The following is a 26,930-nucleotide window of genomic DNA, read 5'->3' on the forward strand; positions in this document are numbered from 1 at the left end:
GAAAAAAAGACAATATCAAAATGATTTGCCGCTTTTTTGATTACTTTGTTCTTTAATCATTTCTCTTTTCCATCATTACTACGTACCTTTAGCCTTTCCAACGTCCTTTCCTTTCCTAATATCTTACAAAACAGCAGGAGGAATTACATAGCCCTTCCCCTCTGTTTGACACAAAAGCTAATCTCCAAGCAGATGTTAGAAGTCAAAATCGTTAAAACTCCGTTTTTAACAACAACAAGAAAACGCAAACAATCTATTGCAGGGAAAAAAATGCTGCCGCAAATATGTTACCTATTCAATATACCATGCCGCAAAGAACAAAGACGGAAAGTGAAAGTTGCTCTACTTCTGTATTCATATCGTTGTTATCCTGTCTATCATGTGATTTTATATTAAAATACTAAATGTAAAGCCAAGCCAATAAGGCTACTTGTAAAGGACCACATAAATGATAGCTAGCAGAAATATGAAGCTAATTGTGGAACCAAATAGAGTCAAAATGTGAAAGTTTCCATGTTCAAAGACTCTCGCCGACAAGCCACGAAATCTCGCGAGACTTGCTAGTTCACGCGAGTGTAGACGGTCCCAGTCCCCCAATCGACGTGGTACACTCTAGCGGCTGTCATCGATTCTTTTTCCCCCGATATCTGCAGTCCCCGCGCCGCGCCACCCCGATAAAACAATGGCAGGAGACGAGAAGCAAGTACGGAAGAGAAACGTCGAGAAAACCGACTCGAAGAACGGCAAGAAAGCTAAAGGTAGGCGTTATGCAAATATAAAAAGTAGGTTGTTATATATCGAGACTTGCAAACGCGGCAACAAGCTGGGCGAAACCATAATTTTATAGATAATTCCTAACATTAAAATTCTTTCCCTCAACCACAAGAAAACTTTCATAGTCGAACAAGTTGTTGCAAATGGCAGACGACAGTATCTGTCAGTGATTTATAGATATCGATGACGTTTCGGTGTCCTTGCGGGGATTTAAGTGAGGTTGTTACGGATATGGAAAGCAGGAATTTGCCGCTATCCCCCCGTGACGTGGTCCCTCCCGAATATGGCTACGTTGGCATCCCCAGTATGTGTTTTGCATGTGTCAATTTTCATACAAATTATTTAAAACCGAAGCGTTTAAACTTGACCGGGAGCTCAATGCATCAAGTATTGAGCTCACAATTATTATGATAAATAGATGTGAAGTGTTGGATTGGGAATTTCTTTGTTTAGCCATTTTTTAATGTACAAATATTATCTAAAATGAAAGTTAAATGTTTGTTTTTGTAGTTTCTTAGGCCCCAAAAATGACTCGTGTTGATTTGCTGTTGTGTAAAATAGTTTTGTGTTTATTATGTCATATTTTCTTGTTTTCCTCTTTTTTTTCTTTTTGGAAACAAATGTCAATTTTGCGCTCTTGCTTCTAGAATTTGTGCACTATAAATTTAAAATGTACTAGTAAGTTTAATACTTTGATAACTTGTTCTGTTTCAATTTCATAGGAAAAATTGTTTTGTGTGTATGGTGGTGAGGGGGGGTGTCTTCTGTATTTTTCAATGATTTTTAGTCACAAAAACTCACATTCTAATGATTACAAATTATGAGCAGTGTGTGATTATCCTGTTGTTTGTCCTTGTTTAACGTCTATTACATCGCTAGACGTGATAATCTCATGGACTATCAGATCTCGTTAACCGGATTTTCACAATGTTGTAATGCCGATCATTAATCTGTGAATATTTAAATGTTTCTGGCAGTTTTAATTTTTTCAGTGACCTCTTACCGTGAAACCCTCCTTTGCCCTTTTACTGCAAAATAAAGTCCCTGCTAAAATAATTTAGATGAGACCCTGTATGCATATGCCGAAAAAACATATGCCAATGTCTTATTTGCTCCCTACCTTATGTTTAGTTTGTTATAAAAGGGTCAGACACTCTATGATTTGCATATCCTGTAAGTTGAGAATGCTAACAAGGCCTTTGCAAGTAAATTGTATGGATGACATCTTCTAGATCTGCAGACTTCCAATTTAATGCGAGGACGCAAACAAAAACCGAACATGCCAAATTTTTTTTCAAAATAGAGACTATAAATATTATACGTGTAATAAGAATTGGAATTGACACACCAGAATATGGTATAATAGCCTTGATGCCAGACCCCCAATCTCTATTATAATATCTATTGTGTGGTTACAGAGAGTAGGGGTCTGGCATCCAGGTTAATGGTATTACAACCACCCCTTATAGATTATAACCTCCTCGCAAAGAAGTCTTTTGATTGATTGAGAAGGAGGTTTTGCTATATTGAAGAAGTGCAAAAAGTGACACTAGTATGGTAGCCTAGCCTAGCATCATTTATCAACTACACTCAAGGCTACCACACCTAGCCTCCGTTGCAGACTCTGAAGCGGCTTTTTGGGGGGCTAAATAATACACTTTTTGCAGCCACCCCGTAACTATCAGCCATCCTGTAACCATCAGCTGATGGTTACAGGATGGCTGATAGTTACGGGGTGGCTGCAAAAAGTGTATTATTTAGCCCCCCAAAAAGCCGCTTCAGAGTCTGCAACGGAGGCTAACCACACCAGTGTAACTTCCTTGTATAACTACACTCAAGGCTACATCACAACATGTTTTCCCATTTTTGGTATTTTCTCGTGATGTTGACCATCGTCGGAGGAGAACAACATTTCTTGCTTGTTTTATTTTTCGAAATCAATTAAAAATGAATACTTGTGTTGATGTCATCCATAGAATCAACTTGCTGTGGCCTAATGTCAAAGTACTAACAGTTACCACTGTCCAGATGTGACCTTATTGCTAAGATGAACTAGGAAGATTAGCCTCCTTGGCTGCTGGGGGCAGTTACATTTTAAAAGATCCTGATCATTTATCTGACCATTTATGAATATGATCATTATAATTTATCACCTGTACAAATTTCTCAGGTCCTAGTTGTACCAACCACTTGATGCCTTGCACTACACAACCGTTTCACGAAAAAGAAGGAAAAATCAGAAAAACTTCAAAAAGAACTGTAAAGCTAAAAGTAGCAAAAATACATTTTTGTTTCTCTCACTGTAACTTTATGTTTTCACGGTCACCTCTGTACCGTGAACTGATCATCACCGTGAAAAACCTGTTGTAATTATTTATGATTCCTTCACACATCTGTTCTGTAAATCACTTGCCGCCACCGTGAAGTTTAATTTCAGTGAAAATGTCCATTTTCCTTACAACTACCATGAAATTTTGCTACCATGAAAATAAAGTGAATCATTGTACACAAAATTTCAAAGGCAAGCCTATTCTATACAAATGTTCAGAGATTTACATGTGGTTACATGTTTTAAAAGTATAATGCAAACAGGTTTAACCTTCAAAGTGGCCAGACTGATATTGATATAGCTATTGACATTTTGAGGGTTAAATGAGAGCCATGTAAGCCTATAATAATGGCAGTCATCTGTATTGAATTTGTACAAAGTTCAGTGGGTTTTGAACTATTGTGCAATTGAATTATAAAACTGAATCCAATTGACACCTAGCTGAACCCTTCTTACATATGGAGCAGTTTTGTCTCAATAGTTAATTTGTTTTTCCCACCTTTGTTTGTTTGAGTCTAGCGATAGGTGATAACGATTAGACAGTTTCATGTCATGAAACTGAATCCAATGGACGCCAAGCTTCCATTCTTGCATATGGAGCAGTTTTGTCTCAATAGTTAATTTGTTTTTCCACCTTTGTTTATGTAGTCTAGCAATAGGTGATAATGATTAGACAGTTTTCAAACATGCATGGTGTAAAAACTGAGGTTTTAATTTAAACCTCCTTGGTGTGAACAAATCTCGATGAGTGTGAATAACGTGTGTTTGTATGAAGTTATCACGCCATTTTTGTGTGTCTTCGACAAACAAACTTCCAGACAACCAAGCAAAGAGCTGAGTTTGCTTTAACTAAATTTTTACATCTAGGACTTTTTGGGTCAACTTGTTTGAGTTGCAATCTAATATCGGGGAAACAGTGGTATTTTGTAATACTAACTTCCTAAAGCTAAGTTCCTAGCTAAGACCAATTGTTTGGCTTTCATTTTCAAATGATGATTCCAGAAATTAAAACTGACAGAATAAAGAGGCTTTTAGATGATTGCAATGCTTTTGTCACCCTGAATGGCTTTGTTTCTAAGTAACCATATACTGTAGATTTTGAAATGTTCACTTTAATTTCATTTTCATGGTGACCTTTCTTTCATAAAAGCATCGCGTTTCCATTGGATTTCTACTGCACTGCCCTAATAAATTGTTTCAATTGCAAGTTGTGAACTTATAACACTATGAAATTTTAGGACACCTTTTTCAGCTCCCACTGCAAATTGCTGACTACAATTTAGATCTATGCAAAAATATAGGAATTTACAGTAGTTTTTTTAATGGCTTCTTCTCTTATACTTTCTTACATGTATGTTTTCCAAGAAAAAAATATTATTGAAACTGAAGTCTATTCATAATCTCCAAGATACATGTATGAAGACTAGCTATCACATATTTCGGCAGTTAATATTTTATGGTTTTAGTTTATATTTCTACTAGTAGGGGTAGTACACAAAAATTTCAAACTCTTCATATCTTTTTAAACTTGATGTCATCTGATAGGTATTTGTGAAAGAAACAGAATGGTTTTTGTTTCAACAAAATCGGACATACCGTTAGCGAGTTACGGCCCATCAAAGGTCTGAGAATTAGTCCTCAAATTCTCCGGAATCCGTAAAAACGTTGAAATGTAATATCTTAAAACTGTCATAACTCAGTAATAATTCACAATAGAAGCACCAAATAAGCTGCATTCTCTTTATTTACAATGATATTAACAGGCCCTTAAAGCTTGTAGCTCTGCCTTCATCATTTCTTTAGATTTCTCATATCAAAATATCACCAAAAGTGGGAAAAAATGGACATGGGAACAGGACATCTTAGCGTGCAGAGACTAAGTCGGCTAATTAAATATGCAAGATTGCGATATCTCTGTAACCGTACAATATACAAGGAAACAACTTGGCATACATGGGCTCTGTAACATGCTGAATCTAAATAAGGCCACGAAATATACATATTTGCTTCAGAAATTATGAATTATGATGAATAATTGATTTCCTGAGGTAATGTGATGCGCGTCCGCTAATTAAATATGCGAACTTTCCATATCTTCCCTATACTTGAAGATAAAAGAAAAAAACTTGGTACATAGAGGTTTAGACACATGCTGATTTCAAATCTAGCCTCAAAAATATAATCTGATCCAGAAATAATGAACTACATGTATTACCCAATGCTATATATTTACATTTGTACACACCAATATCATTCATCGTACAATCTGCAATATTGGTCCGACAATTCAATATCCAGCACTCATTTAATTTCTTCCCCTTTTTTCACTGCAGGACTTCGTTTTCTTGTTGCAGGGCAGTTGCGTGGCACAGTATTTATTGTATTGTACATGTATTACATTTTAATTTTACGGGAATCAGACAACTGGATCATGGAACAGGTGGACATTGCTTCTCCGGTCTGGAACTATTTCTACAGTACAGTTGAATCAACTACAAAAACTAAATCTACTTTTGTATGGTTTTTCTATCCAGCTGAGATAACCTAGACACACACATGCTGATCACTACTAGGGGTAGAAGTTACTGAAGTTCACTCTCTTTATGTACCAAAACTACAAAGTTATTAACGGCAAATAGAATATCTAGTCTCGTCTTCTGTTTCACTGGCAGTTCTGTCATGTCTGTTGGGTCTTGATCACTTTCCTCCTCTTCACTCTCTTCATTCCTGTGTCAAAAGAGAAAACGTCTGTTGAAATTCAAACTATATATTACATGCACATGGCAGACACAAATTTCAAACAATCTATGATGAGATAAATATGAAACTTGGATACTTGGGTATTTACGGTTTACCGGTATTTCCTCCAATAGCTATCATACATATACTAGTATACTAAGTAGTACTAGTAATTGCATACAATAATAAAGGCTATCATTCATTATAAATGTAACAACTTAATGAAATTGACAGACCAGCATAGTTCTGTTAAGTGAGGTTTATACTTTTACTCAATAAAATAAATTACAACGGAAACTACGACTCGAGTAGAGGGCAGCTGGGCATCCCCGCCGCCCCCCTCCCCCTAGCAGTGACAGCAGAAGGTGAGGATAGCAAGTACAGTTTTCTGCATTTTAAGTTTAGATTACGGCACTAGCAAAAAAAACAGGAACCAAATGCGTCCACAGGGCGTTGAAAATGATTCATAGTAATCATACATGCAACCACTGGCACGAAAATCCACGTAAAAACGGCAAATTCAAATCATTTGAGCTACCGGCATGCGGCATACAGAAACAACAGTGTTTACCGTTAATCATGCGGCCAAATTTGACATAAAAATACCCCAAAACCCACATAAAACTACGTAAAGACTTGGAAAAAGACATTACCTGGCATTTGGGTGGTAGAAGTGTCCGTATTTTGGCCCGATGCCGACGTAATCGGCTCCGAACTACAGCGGTCGGTAGCGCCCGGGCCGCCGGCCGCCATCTTGCTTCATTCCCAAACCTGGCTCGCAATAGTAAAAGTATGAGCCGATTTCGGAACCCACCATGGCTCGAATATATGCGAATTTGGTACCAAAATAACGACAATCTCTTGAATTTTCCCTCGATATAAGTGGCTAAAAATTTTTTAAAGGGTACCATCGTCCGCAATTTCGATTTGAAAGATTAAAATGTGAATATTTTCACCCATGGAAGTCGCACAAGCTGGCCACTTACATCAAGTTGAAGCTCGTAATGTTGGCTACAAATTGGCGACTATCTTTCTTGTTTACGAGTGACGTAACCCTCCGTATTTGGACCGGAGCGGAGCCGGCCCTCCCCAAGTGCTGCTCCCGAGGGCGAAACGCGCGTAACCCGATGGGCGATTTCTCGCTTATGGTTGACGGTATTTTAGTAAATCTTTCACAGATATTGAGTTAAGAACCTTCTTCAACTACTGATATAAAAATGTAAGCGATTTTTGACCGTTATGTATCAGATCGTACGCCTTGAATTTGGCTCATTTTTCGGTTTTGACGGGCCCGGAGAATAAATTTCGGTCTGTGCGCCACCCCTATAATTCTAGTCATTCTGGTCATTCTATTGTACTAATGTATTTACAATGTGGTAAATGTGGTGAGGGTAGTACATAATTGAGTAGAAAAATTTAAGCTCATTGTGATTTCACAGGTCGTTAACTTTACAACTCCTGGGGAGGGGGGCTGTTTGAAACTGAACATACCATATCTTTTTTTCTAATAACTGGCAAATACATTTGTATAAAACACTTACACCACTTATATTACATGTATTTATAAATGAATTCGTAAAAACTGTGGCAATTTGGACACTCTAATATATATTTAATTTCAGAACTTACTTATTCAACCTGTTGCTGAATGCAGTCAATGAAAGTTCATGTACATTACATACTGTAAATCGCTCTAATATAGCGACAGGAAAATATAGTTGTTAGGGGAAAATGGAATAGGTCATGGCACTTAATTTCAAAGATGGGAACAAACTTTACTGTTCCAAATATTAATGCGATGATGAAATTTTAGCTGTTGACTAGTGACTGTTAAATCAGCTAAAATTAAGTTACAGTTAACAAATAAAGAATTACAGTATACAGGGAAAAGATGAAATGGTTATCATTTGCATTTTTAAAGATCATGGCTCATGCGTTTGAATTCCAGGCTAATTGTTGGTTTTCTAAACCTTATTTTTAATCATCACATAAATTTTGCATACTGATTAAAAAATTGCTAGCCTAAGACAAAATTGAAGATACGCATTTTTTAAAGCTCTAACTAAGCTATATGGTTAAGCTTAAGCAAATTAAAGCTAAAGATGCAAAATACCACATCAAAGAACTTACGTATACAGTTCTCAAGAAGACTAAATGTTGAAACTGAATTACGAAACGAGTCCAACACCAAGTTTAGATCAAGTAGTTTTTTCATTGAAGCTATTTTCCAATCATACAATCATTCACACAAATACACATGAATTTCCAACCTACATTCACACTACAATGCATTTCGCATTCACACTACAAATTACAATGCATATAACCAACTTGGAGGATATAGCAAGTCCTTTACAACCTTAGCTACATCCTAGATCCGTCCAAAATAGACTGAAGCGTCACAAAGACCTCGGGGATGATATCAAACGTGCGGTGGTCATATATGGCAGGGTGGTCTCTAGCAAAGAGTGACCTTGTCATCTTACAACCCACTAACAGATACGGACCCAAACAGCTGTATCAATGTACGTTGTATAGCCAGTATGGAAGTCCTGGGTGAGTATGTACCGGTATTTTGTCTCGTCCAGATATTATTACAAAGGTCTATATTGTCGAACCAATCTTTAGTATTGCCTATATTCCCGGACACTTTGACTGTCTCTGAAAATAGAACATTTTCTGATAACCATTTCAGTTCAGAATTCCTTTTTCAAACAATCGTTTAGTTTAAAGATATCTATATACGCGCTGCTAGCTTCCTAAGATGTAGATGCGAACGTATGACTGTGGTAGATACGGTTAGGACATTCTAATGTATATACGGGAGTAGAGCATGGGCTATACATACCTACACGTTTGGGGTTTGAGCAGCATTCTATTTTTGATTAGGACAGTTTAATTAATGGACATGTTTCGTACCGCCATATCTGATCTAAGTCCGGATGAATTTATTTCTTCTATTTTCTGTAGCACTGAAGAAGAAAAAAATAATTCACACTACTTATAATATTATTTGTGACATAACGGTTTCTGTTAGACAATATGGTATGATGTGCGATACTACACCCCCCTCCCCCTTTGACCTCCATTTTAACCTTGATACAAGCTAAAATGGCAGACTGTAGCCATAGAAGTCGTCAGCAATGTATGCACATGAACTTGTCCACATATGTAGTTGTTCGACAAGCAGTGTGTTGTTGAAAACAACATAATTTATATCAGCTAGTGCATGATATTGGAAATTGAGTTCCTATTTATATATTCGAAAATAAATTTAAAAAAACAGTAACAAAGGATCAGAAAATACAATGATCAGACCAAATTTATTTCTGATTGTTTTTCTGGAAAATCACATCATGTCAGAGATCAACGCAAATTGAATATTTAAGACTCCTATACTATAGTCATGGTTTTCATAACTGAATATCAATCTACATGTATCCAGAGTAGTGGTATGTTATTGTTAATAAATAATAGTATTGAGTAGTAACTGCCAATTTAAAAATCATTGCAACTATGACAATGCAAAGTCCATATCAAGATAAATAAACAAATATTTCAAGGAATATTAGTCTTTATTGCAAGATGGTGGAATTCCAGCATTTTCCTATTCCGACTGTATATTCAAAGTCATAAACTGAATTTTGAGAATATTTTTAGGAAAAGTACAGTACACTTCAACTAGTCTTCACTCCTTGATTGCTGTTAGGTTTAAACTGAAAAGAAGGAATCTCTCATCTGGGGTGCTAGATATGGCAACAGGCTATTTTTAGAGGCTTATTTCTGTAGCCCTTTGCATTAGGCTCAGTCAAGTAAATAGATTGGTTTAAATCACAAGCTGATGTCTTTAATCTTGTGGTGTAGAGGTCTGTGTACTCTGCCACTCGCCACATCTGGTTCAAATTCCGTGGAGCCAGTGGCCTGAGTTTGCATCCGGGTCAGGACATCGCATCGTCCTTTCGGAGGGGGGGGGGCATGAAGCAGGTAGCTTTGTGTACCTAGATGCATGTTAAAGAACCCAACACAATTATTGAGAAGAGTAGCGGTGACCATGTGTGTTTGGGCCAATACATACAAGCCATATATAACTTGATATTATGTCATACCTGGGCCGCAAAAATATTCGTTCCGGGTGTTCCGGACCGAGCGATAACTTTGGGGGTTCTACTTTTACCACTGTTGAAAATTCGAATACCAGATTCAGAAGTTGGAATTGATGTTTGATTTTTGTTTGAGGACACTCTCTCAAGTTCTGGCGCATTTTGCTTTGAAATGTGTATTTGATACGGAATACACCGTGTTGTATTCTACATTGTACAAATGTACATATAAAATAGTAAAGCTGTATTACACTCACTACTACATGTACCTAGTACATGAAAAATCACAACTTTACCCTAGGCCTATCGCGTCATATCTGGATGCTTTAGATATTTGTGATATAATCGTCCACAGTTGCTATGTTGCGTGGACTTATCTAAAGCTTCCAGGATCTCATTTGCATACATACTGTACACTGCAATGTATCACTCATTCACTACAATATGGGTCAAGGCCTGCCTCTAGGACTTGAGTTCTCTTGTACAGGATGTACATGTACTTACTGTAAATTCATTTATGTTTGCGGGGACTTGAATTCGTGGTAAGAGAGGAAAAGAAGGTCTTCACTACAACTTTTAGGTTAGCGATTGGACCAACTGTAGTGTAGCAATACAGCGTTCGAAATACCCGTCTGCAATCTGCAAATTGCATAAAGATTTTCAAGATTGCAGAAGAAAAATTAAACAATCTGCAAATTTGCAGAAGAAAAAAATCAGAGTCGGGAATCAATGGCTCTCAATTCAGGAGATTATATTGATTGTTGTTGTTGTTGACTTACTAGTACCAAGTAAACTGAAGCCCACAGCGCCGCGCAAGATGGCGGCGTTTCGGTGCGTTCCGACTGCCTGGTGCTACTTGAGGTCAGTTTTTTCGGGGGGTTTCGACACTTTCCGTGATAACTTCGGGGACGAATCATGTGAGAAAATGTCAAATTCGTGCATTTCCGTCAACCCTCGCTAATCTCCGCGGTCACGATCTCGGGGTCGGCAAAAGTCGGGAAAACAATTTCCGGATGTTTCTATCGTAAACATGTAACGTTATGTCGCAAGCATGGGGCATGGGCGCGATGACAGAAGGAACGAAACGGTGGCCACTACATTAGCCCGTGGTCCTTGAAGCCCAGATGGCAGCGATGAAGTTGAGAACTACTCGGATAGATATTGAGCACCGCCCTGTGTGGAAAAGACGGAACATTTTCTCCTGTGCCGACACGGTGGGGAGGGGGGCACCCACGTGAAAAACTAACATCGCCGGGACGTCTCTTGAGTCTCCCCTAATGTCCGAAGTCGGAGTCCGATGTTTGAAACCGATATCAATGTTTCAGATTTATACAAAAAAACTACACAGAGGCCAAGGTTTGCATAAGAGCATTTTTTTTAATTTTACATTTTTTCTCGGTTTTCGTCATGTTTTCTGTGGGCCGTGGCTGTGTCACATGTCGTGCGATCTTATTCATTAATCATAATAGGCATCAGAACACGTATTTCTCGCAATGATATAATTCCCTTGTCCTTCTTATCAGGCAGGCTGTTGAATTTGTTTTTAATTTTGATACACATACTTAAATGATCAAACGAATATTTGATTTGATTGATATTGAATAAACATACTTTTGCTGTTGCAATTTTCGCTATTAATTTGAATATTTTTCACCCACATGCATGTTATTCCTCTTAAAAACTTTGCTAGTGATAATCAAAGATAGAGTGAGAGAATAAAGAATTACAGCAATGTTGCAAAGCTCTAGATATAATGTAAGTAAGTAGGCATTATTAAGTTGAGAAAGTTGTACATGTAGTATGGAGGCATGTGTATTTGCAGAAAATATTTTCAAATTGCAGAAAAAAATTTTGACATTCTGCAATATTGCAGAACACTGAAAAAAAGTATTTCTACCACTGCAATACAAGATTTAGCATGTTTTTGTGATGTTGTGATATTGCAATAGAGGGGTCACTGAGAAAAACACAAAAATAAGAACACTGCAAAATATTTTTCAGATTTGCAACTACTGACTTACTGTATTGTGTGCATCTATTTTGTCTGACTTGCATTTTTTTTCATTTAGAATTAAGGCCACACTAATTTGATATGTTTGTTAACGGAATATAAAAAAATGCTACATTGGAAAATCAACATGAAAACAGAATCTCAGAGAAAAGTTTGTAATTTGGTGCACACAGTTTCAGGGAGTGAACAGGGTCAGGTGCAAGTTTTCACCCTAGCCTTCTGTTTTAATGATGTCCTTGTGCTAAAATTATTTATAGATAATCTGTTAACCAAGAAATTAAATTGGTGTGGCCTAACAAATGTAAAATGATAATGCCAATGTCATTTATGTTTGCAATTTAGGAAGACCTTTATACTACATTTTACAATATCATGTACAATTGTGTACATTGTATTTGAGGGTGAGAGGGGGGCTATTGATCAGAAGCTTCTAGTACACTTCTGAAATTATATTCTGTCGAAAAAGTGTGTCAATTGTAACTTGAGATTGTGACAAAGGTCACAGTGTTTGGTTTTTAATCACGCCTGTGAGCATACAACTGGTATATGCACATGTACGTGCATGTGTGTGTTCGTGATGGTTGCCTGGGTTTTTGGTCAAGTTATTTTTTCAGATACTTTTAAGTTTAGGTAATGAAATTATTTACTAATCATTTGACGCTCACAAGCTTAAGTGCAGTCTTGGATGTTTTCTGATATTGTCTTTTGGACACTGACAGGAAAATATTTTGTATCATATTCATATATGTATCTCTGTACATATGATTTTAGATTTTTGATGTAGTTTCATTTTTGTAACCCACAAATCTTGAATGCAAAGTTTGAATTTCTTGTAAAGCAAAATGCTCATACTGTATTTCATGAAATACATTAATCTGATTTCAGGATAGATATGTGAAAAAAGTATACATGTAGCCTTTTTAAGACAGTATAAGACTAGTATAAAGTTCATATTTGTTTCAGACAAAATGTCTGCCGTGCCCATCTAGAACAAACAACTGAACTGCCAACAGGGCAAACAAAGTGTCCATTGTGCCACATGTGCAGGAAAATCTGGGTCAAAGTAAGAAACAGTGTCCCAGAAATCTGGACTTTGCATACAAAGGTCGTTGACTCCTAGTGGTACCATGGATTAGTCTATTTACATTAAAGGGGTTAGGCAATTTTCTTACCTATGGGGGGTCAACATGTGTTTCTATACTAACTAATTACTCAGGGCGCAGGTTAGGATATAACTTATAACATATGCCAATGTTTCAATTGTACAATGTAGATTTAACTGACAGATACCATATGATTATGGTATTTTTATAAGAGCGGAGGCTTTTCAAATTTGAAAACATTCATATATGCATTTTGCAACTGGTGTACATACTTGTAGCACAATTTAATCCTACAATGAATCCTAATTTTGGGACTCCAGTTGCCATGTTTTCTAAAACAATTAGACGTAGATATGTTGACTCCAAATTAGGGATTGACTCTGTCTAAATTCTGGCCCTTTAGGCCTCACCAATTTAATTTCTTGGTTAACGAGTTTTTTTTTAAATTATAGCAACAACAAAAATCATGAAAACAGAAAGCTGGGGTGAAAACTTGCTCCTGACCTTGTTCCCTCCCTGAAATAGTGTGCACCAAAGAACAAACTTTCCTCTGAGATTCTGTTTTCCTGTTGATTTTCCAATCTAGCATTTAAAAAAAAGATTCCGTTAACCAGGAAATAAAATTGGTGTGGCCTAAGCCTTGTGTCCAATCAGATAATCCATTTCAACTCAGATCGCTCCAACGGCCAATGGACAAGGAGTGAACAAAACTGAAACTTACTATAAAGGGCAACAAATATAATTCATTATTTTTTACTAAATGTGGTCTCTTTTGTCAATTAGGCCATGCATTCAATCATTATAAGTTTGTGGGAACTTACTAGTACTTCTGTAGTAAGTGAGGAAAGAATTTAGATTAGAATTAGAAAGAAAGAAAGTACCGGTAGTTCCTGTTCACATTATATGCAAGACAGATCACATTGTTTGCAGTGTGTGTGAGTTCTACAAAATTAAAAAAAGACACTGAAATGCTCAATATTAATAGAAGAAGAACTTAATTGCGCAACAATTGTAACGGGTACAATGTATGGCAATTTGTAGTTACATAACAATCGACTATTTCTAATACTAGTATTTAACAATTTCAAAGAACACATGTAATTCATTCCTGCTTTTCCCCTCTCCAGCAGTGAATGGAACTAAGAAGGGGGGTAAGGATGAGAAGCCGTCTGCGTTCCTGGTGTGGATGTTGGTGGTGGCCGTGGTGGCTGTGTGGGGGACCGTGGTCGTGGTCAAACTGGAACTGGTGGACTACAAGGGCATCATCGGTAAGGACAGGTCAAGTTTAACATCATTTAAAGAACAGGCAATCAATTTTGGACCCTACCATCATGAATATTTTGTTCACCACTGTAAAAGATGGTTATCCTTCTATTGCTAGCTACATAGTGGTTCAAATCACAATGTTATTTATATATTATTCAGGGGGTGCCAAAGCATTCCCACAAAGTTAATGAAAAATGCACTGAAATATCATGTATTTTATGATAAATGCAGTCTTTTTGGTGGGTGATGTGACATACAAAATGTGTAGCACTACAGCTACGTATGGGAGAGGATGATGTGACATGCTACATGAAATGTAGCTCACAGCCAACCTTGAAAACATCCATCGGGACCCGGGATGACTTTAAGTCATAATTTTTGCTTTTTCTCTCAAACCGTCAGAATAACAGAGCGGGGTGTGGAATCAAGATCTCTTACGGTGAAGTACAGGTTGCCGTGAAACTGCCTGAAGAGGAACTCCGGGACCCAGGATGATTTTAAGTCATAATTTTTTGCGTTTTCTCTCAAACAGCCAGAATAACAGAGCGGGGTGTGGAACCTGAGATCTCCTACGGTGAAGTGCCGGTGGCCGAGAAACTGCCAGAAGAGGAACTGAAGAAAGCGGAAGAAGTCATACCGGAACCTCAGAAAGAAGGTAAGCAAACAGTACCATTATCTTTAATTTGGAAAGACACTTGGAATTTTGATTGATTTTAAATTAGTCAAAAAGGAAACCACAATGTATAGATAAGTAATTTTTCAATTGATGTGTAACAAAATACTAAAATGTACAACGCTTTCTGTAATCAAAATTAGTTTTTCCAATTTTCCTGTGTCTTTCCAAATTCGTACTGAGCAGTGTTTAGTACTCTATTAGACTAAGTGTAAGTTATACCTACAATTCATCTACATTGCATTTACATTGATAGTTCAAGACAGTCTGATTATGAGCTCATTCTAAATAGTTATTTTACACCAATATCTTCCAATACCAAAGCACAGGCCTAGCTTGCTAATGAGAAAGGGTCTTGTACATGGACATTTTCCAGTATCCATCCTATAGTGTAACTGCAGAAGGCTCTTTTTGCAGCTGGATTAGACTGCCCGCATGTAAAACAAACTGACCCAGTTCTACGCTATCTGCTTGACTTGTTAAAAACAGCCGCTAGCCATGTTGTCTACACCTGCTTATGACCCAATTTTTGGTAGACAGGATGTCTTAAGTTACATCTAGACAGATCCTAATTACCTGTTCAAGATATAAGAGGTACATTGTTATGTTTGATGAAGAGGATAATGGTTTTAACTTTCCAGACATTTTTGTCTGACAGTCTTGCTGTGGGCTAGCTATACTTCTTCTGCTGACCTAATTTGAAGAAACTAAGGCTTTAGAGTTTGCAAAGGCTTGCTTGTACAGTTTAGCAGTTGCACTGCGCTGTCAAATATACATAGTGGTCACGGCTTTAAAGTTCAGAGTGTCATGATACATTTTTGTTGCCCCCTCCCCCTTGCTTCTACATGCAAGCTCTGAGTGTGTATTCAAAAGAATAATAATAATTGAATAATAATTAAAAATAGTAATAACATGCTTTGAGTTTTACAGAGGAGAGAGAGAATACTATATGCACAGAATACATGTACATGTAATACTGTAATTCACTTTATCTTCACGATAGAAAAATTTCACAGTGTAAGGAAAATGGACATTTTCACTGAACTTTAACTTCACGTCACAAGTGGTTTACAGAACGGATGTGTGAAGGAATCATCAATGATAACAACAGGTGTTTTTTCACGGTGATGATAAGTTCACGGTACAGGGGTGACCGTGAAAACAGTAAACATAAAGTTATAGTGAAAGAAACAAGAACTACAGTATGTAAATCCAACATTTTGTATTCCATGTATAATTTTATACTATATATCTAGAGAGAAATATATTATACATATTATTGTATATCATATGTATTAAAATGCTCACACAAGGTATATGCAGTCAGTAGTCATTGCTAGTTGAAGAAAACCCAGTCATTTACCCACAGCCAATCCTGAAAACTTTCTACACCAACATAACCTCTTCTGTCTTTCGTTCTGTTTTGTCTTGTCTTTGCTCTGTCTGTTCCTTCTTTCCTTACCTCTCCTCTCTACTCCTGTAGCCAAGAAAGTCAAGATAAAACTACCGCAAACCGAGGCAGAGAAGCCTGCTAAGAAGGAACCGTCTAAGACAGAGGAAGGTACAAGTTGTTTGAATAGATGTCTAGAGTTTGCCAGGTATCTGTCCTACTCTAGCTCCAGTTCTCTCCTCTGACCGCTTCCTTGTAGAATACCGTACTATTCAGAGTTTTGGTATAAAACCTGGTTTTGCCAGATCTTTGAATTCTTTAGTCACTGTCGAAAGATATCCGGTGCTATCTGAAACGTCTGACTGTTACAAAATTTTATCCAGTTGCTTGAGTAACTATTTTTGGCGTATAATTGTAGAATAGTCTGGCAACGTTAAATTTGGCATGACGCTTTCAACAAACTTTTTTTGGGCCGAATTTGTTAATCGACAGAAGGTCGTTGAATCTCAAAGTCGCCAGAGAGTCAAACATATTTTTCACCTGCAAATTTACCCTATTGCTTTTGAGGGTATATGGTCCATGAGAACATTGGCCAATAGAAATCATGCTAAGATTGAGAAAACACCGATGGAGAAGACACTGACTGCTGTCAAAATTGTTCTTTAGAGCTCGCAGAACCATCAAACATTAGCTACTCTCCTGCTGTGCCGTTTTAAGATCATGACATTTAAAGAGCCCTGTAAACTATGTAGATTAGGGCCTTTGAATATTCCAGTAAAATGTACACCAGAATCCTGATTGACTCCAAGTTGCATAATCCTCAAGATCTATAACAGCATGGTAAGGCCACACCATTTTAATTTTTTGGTTAACAGAATTTTTTTTTAAATGCTACATTGGAGAATCAACATGAAAACAGAATCTCAGAGGAAAGTTTGTACTTTGGTTCACACAGTTTCAGGGAGTGAACAGGGTCAGGTGCAAGTTTTCATCCCAGCCTTCTGTTTTCATGATTTTTTGCGTGCTAAGATTAAAAAAATCTGTTAACCAAGAAATTAAATTGGTGTGACCTAATGGGGTTCAGATCTGCGTCTACAAGTTTGATCCCCATTCCACTGCTTCTTAGAAATATTGAAATCCTGAAAAGAATCCATGAGATAAGGGCCAAACATTTAAATGGGGACACTGGGGCCAGGCTATTCTACAGGGAAGAAATTAGAGGAGAAAACTGGAGCTAGAGTAGGATGGATATCAAACTAGAGTTTGCAGTGGGTGTGCAACATAGATTGTTTTTTACGTGCTGGTGTAGAAACCATCAGAGTTCCGCTAGTCTCTTTAAGTCCCTGTGAGGACTTCGTTATTTGTACAGTTGATTACATATACATGTATGTACCGGTAGGTAGCTTGTATGGCTTGATGTGTGTATGCATGTAAGTATGTAGGTATACAGAAATTACGATATACATGTAGGACTGGTATACGTAGTTGGTTTATCAGGGTTTTTTTTTTTGAGAACCCAAAAAATTGTATATTAGATTGGTGGATAGTATACCATCATGTTTCATACACAGAACCTACCTTTGTAGTTAGATTGTACGCCACCATTCATAGTTAGATTTTGTTGTTTGGTTTGCAAAGCAAAAGTTTAGTGCAGATGTCTGATTGTTCAAGCATGTTTAAATGTGTGCTTTTTGAAAGCATGGAGAAACAAGTTTAAACTGTCTGAGGCATGTGAGACGTAGTCATCTTAATCGTTCTTAGCTCACAAGACAAAGATTTCTCCTCTTTCTTTTTTGTTTGTGTCTGTCTATCTGTCTGTCTGTCTTGCAAACAAACAAACAAACAAACAAACAAAAACATAACAGCTAAGAAGGAAGAAGCTCCAAAAGAAGTAAAGAAAGAAGTACCGGTTCTGAAGAAGACAGCTGCTCCCAAGGAAGAGACTGCCGCTAAAGACGTAAAGGAAAAGCCTGCTCCAAAAGAGAAGCCAGCTCCTAAGGAAGTCGAGAAGAAACCTGCCGTCAAAGAAGAAAAACCAGCTCCCAAGAAGGAAAAACCCGCACCTCAAGAATCCAAACCGAAAGAAGTAAAAGAGAAACCTGCTCCAAAAGAGAAGTCAGCTCCTAAGGAAGTCGAGAAGAAACCTGCCATCAACGAAGAAAAAATTGCTCCCAAGGAGGAAAAACCTGCACCTAAAGAATCCAAACCGAAAGAAATAAAAGAGAAACCTGCTCCAAATGAGAAGCCAGCTCCGAAGGAAGTAGAGAAAAAAACTGCCGTCAAAGATGAAAAACCTGCTCCTAAGAAGGAGAAACCTGCACCTAAAGAAGCCAAACCAGAAGAAACAAAAGAGAAACCTGCAGCCAAAGAAGCCAAACCGAAAGAAATAAAAGGGAAACCTGCACCCAAAGAGGAGAAACCTGTAGCCAAAGATGTCAAAGAAAAGCCTACACCCAAGGTAGTGAAGGAAAAAGCACCTACCGAAGAAAAACCTCCAAAAGAGGCAAAGGTAATACCATCGCCTAAAGAAGTCAAAGAAAAACCTGTGCCCAAAGATGTTAAGGAAAAAGCTGCCGTCAAAGAAGAAAGACCTGCCTCAAAGGAAAAGCCAGTCACTAAAGACGCGAAAGAAAAACTAGCTGCCAAAGAAGTCAAGGAAAAGCCAGCCGCTAAACCCACTTCAAAAGCGGTGGAAACACCAGTCAAGACAAAGCCAGAGAAACCTGTAAAGGAACAAACGAAGGAACCTGCTACCAAGAAAGAAGCTAAACCGTTAAAGCCGGAAAAAAAGGTAGAAGAAAAACCTAAAGCTGAGGCCAAAAAAATCGAAAAAGCTGAAAAAGCAAAGGCTGCAAAACCGGCCGTAGAGAAGAAACCCGTGAAAGCAGACGCTAAGAAACCCGTCAAGGAACCCAAGAGACCGCCACGCGCCAAACATGTGCCGCTGAAAAGGATTCCACCAGCAGAACAGAAAGTTAAAGCACCGAAAGAGAAACCCAAAGCAGTAGAGAAGCCAGCAGTCAAAGAAACAAAACCATCTAAACACAGACATGTACCACTGAAAAGAATAGCGCCAACTCCACCCGAAAAAGTTGCGGAAAAGCCAAAAACTGTGAAAGAACCGCCTAAAGAAGAAGTCAAAGTTGCAAAAGAAGCAGCTGTCAAAGAAGTGAAACCAGCAAAACACAGACATGTACCACTGAAGAGAATAGAACCAACACCCGAAAAACCTAAAGAAGTTGCCAAACAACCACCTAAAGAAGATGTGAAAGTTGCAAAAGAACAACCTGTTGAAAAAGCGAAACCAACAGTTAAGCACAGACATATGCCACTCAAGAGAATAGAGCCAACACCACCAGAAAAAGCTAAAGAAGCCGTCAAAGACCCTAAAGAAGTTAAAGTTGCACCAAAAGAACCTGTGGAAAAACCCAAACCAACCGAGAAACAAAGACATGTACCCCTCAAGAGAATAGACCCTAAGAAAGAACCCAAAGCTGTGAAAGAACCACCAAAGGAAGAATCTCCACCTGAAAAGAAAGCACCTTCCTACAAGTTGAAGCCAAAACGGGTCCCCAAAGAGCCTCCTTACAAACTCAAACCAAAGAAGCTAGCAGGCCAGAAACCCAAGGTGAAGAAAGTGAAACCAGTTGTCTTAAAGAAAGTTGTAGAGGAGCCTAAGATCCCCAAGGCGGTCCGGCCACCACCTCCGCAGGCTAAGCCGCGAGCCAAGAAAGTAAGCTTGGAGAAGTACTCCAAGCCAAAGGAAGAAGGTACTGGTTAAGTGTGATCTCTGATTGGAGAGTTGTTACTAACATCTTTAAAGAGCATTAGAAAGTGTTACAGTCTTTGCAAAGCGTGCCAGTGACTGTACATGACATAAAAATGTTGCTGCTTGTACTTATAGTTTATAGATAACTTCAACTTTCGTAATTATACCGCATTAACAAGGTGTTATGGAGCGAGGCCCTTCTCAAGAATGTAAAAAAAATATAAATTTGAATTAAATTTTGTACTTGAACAGATTTTCTTTCATGGATTTCACTCTAAGCTTTATCCAAAAGATAGGTCTTGCTGCGCTACGTTTATTTTTTGAAAATAGATTATGGGGTTGAAAATGGGTTTTAAATGGCCACTGTGTTTCCCATGGACTTTTCATTGAAATTACAAGTACCAAGTGCATGCATGTAGCTTTTAAGGTTTGCTAAACAGTTCTCACTTATTCATTATTGATTTTTGTTGCAAACATCAAAGCATGAACAGTTTTGAAAATGTTTAGTTTTTTTGCCTTCCTTGCATGAAGATTGTTTGACTTTTTTGTTTTGGTTAGTTACTTACTATTTAATGGTCTAGTAAGTAGAGAACATTCTCACTAATGTCTTACACAATCCTCTATTCAAATTGCCTTTTTTGTTTTTCTTTGGTGTTTTTAGTTGTTTCTGTCACTACCCCATATTGCTTAAACCATCATCACATGTTCTTGACTGTACATTAAACTTTCTATTAGACTCTTAGAGTGAAAAGGAGTTTGCTTGTCATACATATATTAATATTTCGTTAGATGAAGGAACCGTTTAAGGTTCTTGTTTTTTTTAAGTCCCAGATCCTGCAAATGTTCCTGTTCCTACAACAACAGAGGTCAAAGGTCAAGATTCAGGAAAAGATGTTGTAGAGCAGGAATGTAAGACCTTAATATTGATGATCAAACTCTGAACTCTAGCCTATCAGTATAGTACATGTAGTAGCAGTAAATAACAGTACAGTTGTAGTTTTTGTCATGTATATTTAGCATTAGTAATAAGTTATTTTAGCTTATTTTTTACATACTTCATACTAGTATTGTAGCTGCTATCATATACATGTAGATATAGACTAGAGATCTCTAATGTCTTGTTCATTAATCAATTTGTAGGTTAAACAGGCAAGCATTGCATTGCACATGCATGTAAAGGCATTGGTGCTTCGTCTCTGCATGTTATGTTGGATCATATAGAAAATTAAGTAAGATTTGTAGCTTGAACGTGCTTTGCCAGCATGCATGATCTGTATCATTACACTCAAATACTGTAAATGCAGAAATGTTTGCGGGGATTCTGTTTCGCAGGAGGGAGAAAATGGAGTGTTCGGGGTGGTTTTGACAAGCGTTTGAAAAGCGCTGTAACAGTCACACATGGGACAGCTTTTCACGGTGGTTCAAGTTTGCGATAAAGAGTTAACCGCAAAAATCTCAAACATTTCTGCATTATTTTACAATATAACACACGTCAGATGCATGTAGCTGATTCAAAATTGAATGTCATTGAACATTGTACATTCCACCTTCTTACATGCACCTACAGCTTCTCTCTTTCACGTCATCATCCCTATTAACATCCACCTTCAACCAGTTGTCAGGAACTGTAAGTTGGCATAGATTTACATGTGGTCTCCATGTATGTAGATGTCGACATGTATACATGTACATTGTATGTACGTCTGTATCTGTTCACACACACGTAGTTGATCTACAAAATGTGTATCAACTGCTCTTTGGCATAACATATCAGCTTTGCAGGCACATGGCATGCTCAGCGGTGGCTGGTGCCATGATGTTGTTGCCATTAATCCAATCCTGTCTTAGATTGTGACTTTTGAGGAGTCTTTTTAATGACTTTTTTTCACTAAAATCATGCCTGCGTCATCACTTCATACAGCAGTCATGAATTAGTAATGTTTTGAATTACGTTTTACTTAAAACGGTCATAAGAGTAAAGGTGGTTAGAAGAGATCTAGTCAGAGTCTCTAAGTTTGAATCGTTTTGTCCGTAACAGTTTGTGGTTCACACATTTGTACATACAATCGTCTCAGTCATTAAGTATTGTCACAGTGGTTTGTTGTCTTTTGGTAATGTTTAGGTAATTATTGAAACCATACAACTCACCCATAGATAGTATATTGTACATTATTGCAAAATCATAATTCAGAAGTAGAGCAGTCTGCACTGCACACTTTAGCTAGTTCAGTGGCTGAATTTGTGTCTGTGAATTTTCAAAACTGATATGATGTGACATATGTTATAGCCTGCTTTCCTTTTGACTGATTTAAGCGTTAGACAAGTCTGCTGCCCCTCCCGATGCCCAAGGTGTAGTGCTTCCCTTGAATGTCACCTTGTTGCAGGACGAACTGTCAGTCACAAAAAGTAAGACTTGCAAGCTGCATGACTGTGCAAGTTCAGTGTTGTCTGTTCTGTCCATAGCTCACTTGTTCCTTTGTCCTGTTTCCTGGCCATGGTGTTCTCAATGGGCATAACATTACGTCCCTCGGATAGGACGTTAAATGGAGGTCCAGTGTTTTGGGAGAGCCACACCCCGCGTACGTACTACAAGAACCCACCACACCTTTCGAAAAAGAGTAGGGGCATGCCCCGGTGTGAGATGGGTTCGCATTTATATTAGTAATAGCCTCCGGCTAGTTGGGCGACCCTGCAGCTGGCATGTACATGCTGAACCAATAAATAAATAAAAAGATGTATACATTTTTATTTCATACCTGGGCCGCAAAGCATTAGATACGGGTGTTCCGGACCGGGCAATGACTTTGGTTATCACACGAGCTTCCATAGAATATTTAGAATGCATTTCAAGTGCGTCGGATTCACTGCTGTGGAAAATTCGAATACCGGATTCAGGGGTTGGAATCGATTTTTCTACAGTTTTTTTGGCTGGAGGACACAAACCTCTCTCAACTTCTTTTCCATTTCGCATTGAAATGTGTGTGTTTTTGAGCGGGTAGGACATAAATGAAATACATGGTATATTTTGTATCACCCTCGGTCCCGGCCCTCCCGCGGATCGCACCGGCCTTCGGAATACACCGTGTTGTATTCCATATGTATCAAAGGATTGTGGTTTTGACTCCAACTACCGATATCATTTACTACCAGTGGGAATCCAGCTCTTTAGAGGCGTAACTTTCAGTTCTTTTCCCTAGATCGTAGAATCCATTGTGTTATGTTGCCATTCATCTGAATGTCAGTGTTGGCATCTACACTGTGTAGATTAGAAGTAAATAAAACAGGTTTTGCTATCACAAACCTGTAAAAAGCATGTTTCGTGTACTGTACATGTTGTTTAGGCCTGTAGTTAGTATATTTTCACATTTACTGTCAATACTGGAACTTATGGAAGATACTGTTCAATACGTTTCATGTTGTATTGTTTCATTGTCTTAGAGTTTGGGTCTGCATGATAGTTTTACTCATCTGGACATTGTTGAGATTAATTAGTCAAAGGCTTGATTTCTCTAGGTACCGGTGTATAATGATCACATATCAAAAGTATTATTCAAATTCAGTAAAATGTGTGTGCAAGTGGCTGTAATTTCTTTCAACGGTAGAATAACTTTTGACCTATCCCGTCTGGTACAAATGTTTAAATCTCTTATATTATGGTTTATGATGCAATGTTTACGAAGACAGTTTGATTTTGATACAAATATAAAACTGGTTAATAGGATGAGAGACTCAGTACATATTTATATATACAGAATTATGAATTTTTATGAAGTCTGAACATGACACTGTTATTACTCAGAATTGCTGTCATCTGTACATGTAACTTTAGATTCCTATACAGTGTCACAATGAATAAGTATACTTTAAAGTGCGTTATCTTTTGAGGTTGTAACAGTCTCCATTTTCTTTTCTTTTTCAGCACCACCAGCAGAAGAAAAAGGTAAGTGCTCTCCACATTTGTAATCTTTTAAAGAAAAAACAAACAACTGTTACAAAACTAACAAAAACTGTGCTGTACAAATCATTTACCAAATTCCTGACTCGCGACTGCTGTCCTTTCATACTGTCTCTCGGCCATTCCTTCCTTCATTCATTCCTCAATTTTTCCATATTTCATTTCTTCCCTTGTCTACATTCATTTTCATAAACTTTAAGGGAAACTGCTCAGAAATATTTAATTTTTTAGTGTTTCTGAAGAGCAGGTATTACAAAACACAAAACACTGAACTTTGAAAAAATTCCAAGGAGATGACATTCAAGTCAAGTTGACAAAAATAAAAAAAACGTCATGTCTTGTAAGTTTACTTAGTCTAGTTAAGTGCTACAAATTACAAAGTTTAGGACTCGTCTACAATGTACATCTTACATGTACATGTAGGTAAACATGTATAACACAGAAGAATACATAATAGGTGCATCATACATTTAATACAACAAACAAAATTGTGAAATGAACAATTATGCCACAATCTTCCACCTGTGGTCTTTTTTAAATTTTACTTGACAACACTGCCATAAGTTCTGATATTTTGAATATGTGGTTGTATACTACATACTACCAATAACCTGTGTTTGAACTTAATGTATAATTTGTTTGTGTGTTCTGTAAACAGATACTACAACAAAAAAGAAAGACAGAAAGAGGCAAAGTAAGGCATGTGAAAGAATAAGTTAGAGACATTATTAATATCTAATAACAATTTTTTTTGTGGTGGTATAAACTTTTACAATGTGTGGTGTTTGTAATACATGTATGTCCATAATGAAATAAATGTACAAGGTTTTTAATGATAATGCACTCATGTGCTGCATTTTCTTTACATTCCCATTTTTGCTTGCAAAGAATGCCTCCCTCCCCAATGCTTGATGCTGGAGCCGAGAAGCTCACAGTCAATCTAACATCAGTGTTAATGTGATTAAATGGCCGGTTTCCATTGGTCTATCTTAATCACATTATCTTTCCTTGTTTAACAAGTCTCTCATGTCTACAAACAGTATGCATTCGGTTGTTGTTTTAGAAGATATTCGAAACTGCAGTGTGAACATGGTGTGACTTTGTGTGTGGAAATATTTTGGAGTTCAAAGGCAACTCTAGATCTATACTACGAGCAGAAAAGTTAGTTTTTTGCAGTACCTGAAATTTGAGTGGCAGTATTTCCAGGTTTGCGATTAGCAAAGCCTGTATTGTTTGTTTTTGCGCTGCCGCTGCATGGACCAAGCATGTACCGGCTGCATGCCATGAGATTTGGAGTGATGCATCATGGTCATCCAAGCCTTGGAAATCTTGACCGTTTCGACGGAATCCACATTTCGTCCGAGCTGCTGCACCAAGTTCCTTTTTCAACCAACAGGAGCATGAGACAACCTCTGACCCCTGACCTCCAAACCTTGAGGCAACCTCTGACCCCTGACCTCCAACTCCTGAGCCAGCCTCTGACCCCTGACCTTCAGCCCTTGACTGATACCAGAGGACTTTCTTCAAGGATTGCACTGTGTGAACGATGCTTGATGTCAGGAATGTTGGAAAGCTTCATATCTGATGATATGACATAAGAACAATTTTAAGAGGGGCATATTTTTAACGTGGGCCTTACTCCCATGTTGTTTCCAGTTTTCACATCTGATATTCAATGCCATATATTAGTAACTTTTTCAGATGTTTTATTTTTTTTATGTAGTACAATTTTCTTTGTAGTGTTGAATACGCCTGGTCCAGTTACCTACTTTTTAATGCAATGAATCTTAATAAACTTTTAAACTACATAAAGTACAATGTAGTATCATAAATGATTTTTCTTTTTTTTCCTCAAAATTGTAAATATATGACAGTTTTTGGCAGCTATTGGACTGAAGGTAGCACTAAGAAAATGTTATTTAAAAAAAAAAAGAAAAACTTGGAACTAAAGACAGCAACATTCATATCCTACAGTTTTACCTGTAAAATATCTAGATTAGAAAACTCGTACATTTATGGCAAAATAGGAACTGAAAATAATTTAGAAAATTAGTAATTGTGTTTTTCTGAAATGAATTTTAAGTATTTTTTAGACTAAAAGCAAAAATGTGTCTACCAGAACCAGCATGAAAGTTCTTTATTTAAGGAGCTCGACAATGTATCTATTGTTAGATTAAATGGAGGAAAAAAATTGTCTGCCTTCTCATAGCTAGGAGATTACACCAATTATAGGTAGTCAGCTCTGCATTTAGAATAGGGTAAAACATTTAGTACTACCAGGCTAGTGCTAAATAAGTTGACAGATTTTTTAAAAAGAGTTTGGGTCATAAATAATGTAAATACTTAAGAAAGGAGAAATGATAGGAATGGAATCATGTGTGGGGATATGTTTAACTTCTAACTTAAAGGATGAACTGAAGAGGGGATGAAAGAAAGAAAGAAAAATGAAGGACACTGAAGATAAGGTACAGACCTCTGTGACGGTTGCTCATAGCATTGCCCAATGTACTACCAAGATGGAAAATAGAATATGTGAGAAACATCCTTCAGAAATTAAGTTGTCAGAAGACACAAAGTCAAGAATAAGGTCTCACATAGCTGTTGACTACATTATTTCGTATCCCACCTGTGTTTTTCATGCAAAATCTGTGGGTCTGTTGTGGACATCATTGGACGCCAGCTTCGGAATTCTTAAGCCACTCTTGTCTATTCTTCATTATGGTTCTTAAGTCGACTGTTGAGTATCTTGTCTCTCTTAAGTGTGTAAATGGCTGTTGTTCAAATTATCAACAGCTGGTGTTTTAGCTTTTCTTGCAACCTT

At 37.5% G+C, this 26,930-nt stretch overlaps 1 protein-coding gene and 1 long non-coding RNA gene across 2 annotated transcripts; one reads left to right on the plus strand and one right to left on the minus strand.

The window, feature by feature from the left end:
* The first annotated feature begins 558 nt into the window (after nt 1–558).
* Nucleotides 559–25,623, plus strand: LOC136423955 (neurofilament heavy polypeptide-like). The gene is made up of 7 exons (XM_066412356.1): nt 559–758; nt 14,184–14,324; nt 14,855–14,977; nt 16,479–16,556; nt 18,251–20,155; nt 24,074–24,094; nt 25,506–25,623. The coding sequence occupies exons 1-7, from the start codon at nt 683–685 to the stop codon at nt 25,511–25,513; spliced, it is 2,352 nt and encodes a 783-aa protein (XP_066268453.1). The 5' UTR covers nt 559–682; the 3' UTR covers nt 25,514–25,623.
* LOC136424278 (uncharacterized) lies at nt 4,830–6,933 on the minus strand. The gene is made up of 2 exons (XR_010753851.1): nt 6,496–6,933; nt 4,830–5,830 (listed from the first exon to the last, which is right to left on the minus strand). It is a non-coding gene; the product is annotated as an uncharacterized lncRNA (long non-coding RNA).
* Nucleotides 25,624–26,930: the final 1,307 nt, after the last annotated feature.

Source organism: Branchiostoma lanceolatum, chromosome 18 (genome assembly GCF_035083965.1).
Source record: "Branchiostoma lanceolatum isolate klBraLanc5 chromosome 18, klBraLanc5.hap2, whole genome shotgun sequence".
NCBI classification, from domain to species: Eukaryota; Metazoa; Chordata; class Leptocardii; order Amphioxiformes; family Branchiostomatidae; genus Branchiostoma; species Branchiostoma lanceolatum.

Coding starts and splice junctions, on each gene's coding strand:
- LOC136423955 (XM_066412356.1), top strand. CDS start 683: ATGGCAGGAGACGAGAAGCAAGTACGGAAGAGAAACGTCGAGAAAACC. Junction 759..14,183: donor GAACGGCAAGAAAGCTAAAG/GTAGGCGTTATG, acceptor TCCCCTCTCCAG/CAGTGAATGGAACTAAGAAG. Junction 14,978..16,478: donor ACCGGAACCTCAGAAAGAAG/GTAAGCAAACAG, acceptor CTACTCCTGTAG/CCAAGAAAGTCAAGATAAAA.